The sequence below is a fragment of the Micromys minutus genome (genome assembly GCF_963924665.1).
Source record: "Micromys minutus genome assembly, chromosome: 10".
NCBI lineage: Eukaryota > Metazoa > Chordata > Mammalia > Rodentia > Muridae > Micromys > Micromys minutus.
The window spans coordinates 52,330,231-52,336,230 of record NC_137979.1 but is presented as its reverse complement, the minus strand read 5'-3'; the positions used below and the strand labels follow the sequence as shown (position 1 = coordinate 52,336,230).

Sequence of the window (6,000 nt, the reverse complement as noted above, 5' to 3'; positions counted from 1 at the left end):
GGGGGCCTGCTTTCGCCCTGCCTGTCCTCCAGGTTCTAAGACAGAACGGAGGGAAAAGAGGTTGACTATATGGTGGACACAATGTCACCTGGAAAAGCCTTCTATCCAAAGTTTACTGCCTGAGGCAATGCCTGCCCGGAATGCTAATCAGTCTAATAAGACCAAGGTCCTGCCTGGAGAAGGGAGATGGACAGGAAGGCACTGAGGAGCCCAGGAAAGAGCCTAGGATTTGGAAATAGGTTGTAGCCACTGTTGCCTGGCCACAGGAGACGACTGTGGACTGACCTTTTGCAGTCTCTGAGCCCTGCATTAGCTGAGTTAGGGCCAGGCTTCTGCTGGGAACTAAACAAGACATTAAGGTATGCAGATAGACACAGGGCATTAGCAAGGGATTGCTATGAGAGCGTGTTCTAACCTCGGATATTGTCTTCTCAGAGATGACCCCAACCGAGGCCCGGTGAAATTCCCCAGATTAGAGCGTTGGAGACGTCATTCTGCCCCATGTACAGTAATAGAAATTCTGTGCACACCCCCCACACACATACACAAACACGTAAGTGCATGCACGCTTGCACACACACTTCCCAGCATATGAGCTCCCATTGCTTTCCTAACCCCGCACAGGGAGTATGCCTCATGGGAGAACTCTGATACACCCCTGCTTATCTGCTGCTTCCCGACTTCCTCTGCCTGAATTCTCTCCCAACTCTGAAGGCTTGGGAGCTGGTCTGTGCATACTGTTTCCTGATCTCAGATAATTAGAGGAAATGAGCTCACTGGTACAGAGGAGACTTCGGATTTCAGTCCAGAGCTCCAAGCTTCACTCCCGACCTGTAGTGTACATCTCTCCCCTAACCCTGCAGGCAGCTGTGCTCCTGAAGCCCACAGACCCCACAGACCCTACCTGAGATGTCTTCTTTTGCTTCCTGGAGCCTGTCTCTAGCGCTTCTTGTCCTGCTCTCCAACCCAGGTAAGCCGGGCCCCCGGGGTTCCCAGCACGTGGCATTGTAGCGTGGGAAGTTTTGATATTCCTTGGGCATCAGGTTGAGGAAGGGGACATCCCGGCCACAGGGGCCTCTCCACCTTGGTAAGGAGGACTACCAGCCCTGCTTTGGTTTCTCATGGCTTTGGACAAGGATCACAGCCTCTTGGATACTAGAGGGAACAAACTCAGAGATCTGAGAATGGTGATGAAACGTTCATCAAACGTTCATCAATGAATGTTGATGTGACGGGCTAGAGTTTGGGTGGTGGTGAGCAGTGGGTAAATAGGAGACTCCAGAAGGGATGCCAGGGTCCAAGTGAAGATGAGGCAGCGTGCCAAAGGGGCCTAGTGGACAGCAGAGGGCAGCAGAAGACACTGCTCTCACTAGGACAACAAAATGAAAAACGAAAGCATTGCAGGGGTCAAGGAGACTCGGAAGAACGTGGCCTAGACACGCTGAGTGTCTCACGTCTTAGACAACCTGCCAAACGTTTTCAAGCCTGAGTGCACTCAGGATCCAGGGGAGGGCACACAAGCCCTCTTAACAAGTGGAGAAACTGAGGCACACAGAAAGAATATACCCAACCCACTGCATGGCAAACATTGAGTTTAAATCCAGCACTGTCTACGTGGAAAGCCCCTCTTGCCTCTGAATTGCATGCTACTAGCTGATGGCTGGGTGGGCTATGCGGGAAGGTAGAAAGCACAAGTCATGTGTGGGGATCCTACGGGCCAGGACCCAGGACCTTCATGGTCCTCACAGATTGGAAGTGGACACTGAGGGTCCCATCGTCTTACACCAGGAACATCCCAAATGTCTGTCCTGCACAAGGCTATGTGGTCTGCAGAAAGAGTAACATGCGAAACTCAGGCCCAGCCTGAATGTCCCGGCTCTGAAATGTCTACGGAGCATTAGCATAAACTACGAGTCCTTAGTACAACAGGTCCTTTTCAAGGTGGCTTGTTGCTTTTCTGGCCCTGTCTCTAACATTCCTCTTCCTAGCTAAGGTCTGGTCATCTTGGCTCTCCATTGCTTTGTGCAAGCACGCTCCCAATGGCAGGTCTGTAAGCCAGCAGTTGGTTCCCTTTATCTGGAACGTGCTCCCACGCACATGCAAGGCTCCTCTCTCTGTCTTTGCCCCCATAGCATTATCTTTTTTTTAAAGATATATTTATTATTATATTTATATGAGTACACTGTCGTTGTCTTCGGACAGATCAGAAGAGAACATCAGATCCCATTACAGATGGTTGCGAGCCAACATGTGGTTGCTAGGATTTGAACTCAGGACCTCTAAAAGAGCAGTCAGTGCTCTAACCACTGAGCCATTTCTTCAGCCCAGCATTATCTTTTATTAGCCACATTATTAAAAATGGAGCCTCTCCACTATCTCTACTCGCTTTCCCTGAAGCTTTGCCACCACCCAAAGGGCACCCTGGCAGTTTTCTCTGATTATGTGAGCTCAGAGTTTACCTCCATCCTCAGAGGGACATTGTACTGGAGCTTAAGGAAGCCAAAAGTAGATTGAGGAAGATTGACCTAGGGCTGATTGATATAGGGACTGGAGGAAAGAACAAAGGAACCCACCAAAGGTGACCTGTCTCCTTGGGCCTTAATTACAACCACTGGTAATAGAGCCCCGAGGGCAGGCATCAGAGACATCTGCTGCCTTGTGCTCTTGGTCTTACAGGGTCTGCTAACAAGGCCTTTGAGGTCTACATATGGTCCGAGAAGCAGATAGTAGAAGCCACGGAGTCTTTGAAAGTCAACTGCAGCACCAGCTGTGCGGCCCCCGACACTGGTGGTCTGGAGACCCCCACAAACAAGATCTTGTTGGAACAGCACCCTCATGGGAAATGGAAACAGTTCTTAGTCTCAAACATCACCGAGGACACGGACTTCTTGTGCCATTTCACCTGTTCGGGACAGCAGCTCATGAAGGGTCTCAAAATCAGTGTGTACCGTGAGTGTCTATGAGTGGGTCTCTACTCTCCAGCACAGCGCCCATGTCTACTACTGCCGCTCCTACTACACACTAACTGCTCAGTGACCTCTCCTGGGTCTTCTCATCATGGGACTCATCTTCCTCGGCTCCTGAGCCACAAGCAGGCCAGGCCTGTTGGCTCAGGATCTGCTTACACTCCTGGTTGAACTCCATGTGTCCTCCTGTACCTCAGAAGGAAACTGTGCAGGTTTTGACCCTTGCTCCAAGAAGGGCAGTTCAGCCCAGGTTTGCACAGACCCTGACATCACCTCCTACCCCAGTCCAGCCACTAGAGCACTCACTCCATCACAAGCAGAGAGTAGATGAGGGGAGCTAGCCTTCTCTAGTAGCTCCCTCATTTCATGGGGGAAGTGGAGGTACTAAGCAGTATTCTTCATGTTCCTCCAAGGACCTTGGCACATGTGTGAGCCTTGTCTACACACCTGCCAGGGTAGGCCAGGATTCTCTCGGCGTCTTAGCCCTAGGTGTCTCCCTGTGACCCATTACCAACATTGATGGGTCAAAGGATATAAAGATGGCCTAAGCCCTAGGTGGGTGAATGGAGGACAGGAGCACTAAGTTATAAGGGACTCAGGGAACCACCAAAGTCCTCCTTCAGTGGATCTGCGATTATATTGGTCATCCATCTGACTGGAGAAGCGAGGCAAACCTGACTCCTGCCCCAGCATCATGAGGAAGCTCAGTCAGCTCCTAACGTGCTCCCCAAATGCTCACAACACAAACACCCAGCTGTTTAATTTGAAATTTGTGCTTAGTGTCTGCAGAGGATAGAAACAGGCCCAGAGTTTTTTGTTTTTGTTTTTTGGGTTTTTTTTTTTAATTTGCTTGTTTTGTTTATTTTTAATCAGGCTTTCTTTGTGTAGCCCTGGCTGTCCTGGAATTAGCTCTGTAGATCAGACTGGCCTCGAACTCACAGAGAACTGCCTGCCTCTGCCTTCCAAGTGGTGGGATTAAAGGTGTGCGCTGCCTGTGCCCTGTGCCAGATTTTGTTTGTCTGTTTGTTTGTTTTGTTTTTAAATATTTTTCTAGTTGGCTGTATAATTTCTGCATCTTCTCTGTGTAGACCCCTTTTCTATTTTCCAAACCACGTCCACAGAGCTAGTACCCCACACTTCCTCTTCCTCTTCCCCCCTCTTCCCATGAGCAGGCCAAGCCCATTTCCTCTAGGAATCTGGGATACCAGGAGATGGGCCTTAGCCAGACTGGACCTGTGTGAACACAGTTCCATCCTGACTGGCCTTCCTTTTTTTTCCCTGCAGAGCCTCCAGCTCAGGTCACACTGAAGCTGCAGCCCCCTCGGGTTTTTGTGGGTGACATCTTCACCATTGAGTGCAAGGTGTCCCCTGTGAAACCCCTTGACAGCCTCACCCTCTCTCTGCTCCGTGGCAGAGAGACCCTGAAGAACCAGACCTTTGAGGGAGCTGAAACTGTCCCCCAAGAGGTCACAGTCATATTCAACAGCACAGCTCTAAAAGAAGATGGTCTCAACTTTTCCTGCCAGGCTGAGCTGGATCTACGGCCCCATGGTGGGTATATCATCCGTAGCATCTCGGAGTCCCAGATCCTTGAAGTCTTTGGTAAGGAGAGTCTATTGGCTGAGAGGGTTAGAGGTAGCACTTCTTGGCAACGTGGGGAGAGAAAACCTTCGAGCCCTACACTTAGGCGGTCTGGTGTATGCATGTAATCCTGAGGGCTCCCTCTCATACCCCAATTCCCTGGGTCTCTCTCCAAGTTTCAAGCTGAATCCTAACTTTTCCAGAAGAGCTCAGCCAGCTGGCTTGGCCATTATTGATCTGCGTAGCCTTGACCATGGCAGTGAGCCCTCCCTGGTTACTCTCCATAGCCAAAGCCTGTTGTCAGCGAACTCACCTGAAGCTCACTCAGCTCTGCCTGAGAAAGGCACGGTCTAAACCCGACCATGACTTCCTCCAGGCCGTGGTACCTGACTACTATATACGGTGTCAGGGGCCGCTGGGCAAGAACGGAATCTGCTCTGCCTGATGGCCTAGAGCGTCGGCCACCTTCCTCTTAGATGTCACTCTGGGGGGCAGACACCTTATATCACTACTCACTGCTACTGGACTGACTATGGAATGTATGAGTGGACAAGGAGATGGGCAGACTCCTGGGGCCCCGGCGTCTGACAGTCTCTGAGACTACTGCCTCTTTGCCTCCCCAGAGCCGATAAAGGACAACCAGACGGTCATCATCATCGTGATGGTGTCAGTACTGCTGTTCTTATTCGTGACATCAGTCCTGCTCTGCTTTATCTTTGGCCAGCACTGGCACAGGAGGCAGACAGGCACCTATGGGGTGCTAGCCGCCTGGAGGAGACTGCCCCGAGCCTTCCGGATTCATCCCTAATGTGAGCTGATGTTGCCAGGTCCCTGGTGGTTACTGGAACTCAACACGGTGCCTTCAAGGTGTGGTTCAGCACTGGCCGAGGGACCGTGGCAGAAGATTTGAGAGACATTTTCTTTTTTAGCCTCAATACAAATACCTGGATTTCACCCTGTGCCTGCCATGACTGCTCCTGGGCTAACAGTCAACACCCATGGCGGGGAAGGTACTAAGTGTTACCTGTCCACACCCAGTATCTCCTCTGCTCTTCCCTCCCCCTGATCTCTCCTGGGGCTTTTCAGAGTCTCTGCATCCAGACGCCAGATATAGCCCACACCGTTAGGAGCAAATTATTTTCTCCTGAGGTCCCATGAGGTGGTGGACATTCTGTTCACACTGGACCCTGGGGACCTCATGCTGCTCCTGGTTGAATCAGGACACAGCCCTGACTCTCCTTTCTGCCAACAGTGAGAGGAGGCTCGGAAGGGAGCCCCCTGAGCTGGACCCCTCTTGGTCCATGTTGACCTCCGGGAGTCTTAAGGAGTTTGGAGCTATGAGCTATCCTTTTCCCTCTTCCCCTGTTTCAGGCCCAGGGGTAAAGACACAGTCTTCATCGTTCCACAGAGGGAGCAGAGACCAGGTGGGCTCTGGTATCAGGGCCTTACTCTG

The 6,000-nt window shown here is 51.3% G+C and overlaps 1 protein-coding gene across 1 annotated transcript; it reads left to right on the top strand.

Annotated features, from left to right (window-relative positions):
* The first annotated feature begins 833 nt into the window (after positions 1-833).
* ICAM2 (intercellular adhesion molecule 2) lies at positions 834-5,501 on the top strand. The gene is made up of 4 exons (XM_080923898.1): positions 834-970; positions 2,677-2,949; positions 4,251-4,568; positions 5,171-5,501. The coding sequence occupies exons 1-4, from the start codon at positions 910-912 to the stop codon at positions 5,353-5,355; spliced, it is 837 nt and encodes a 278-aa protein (XP_080780024.1). The 5' UTR covers positions 834-909; the 3' UTR covers positions 5,356-5,501.
* The last annotated feature ends 499 nt before the right edge of the window (positions 5,502-6,000 follow it).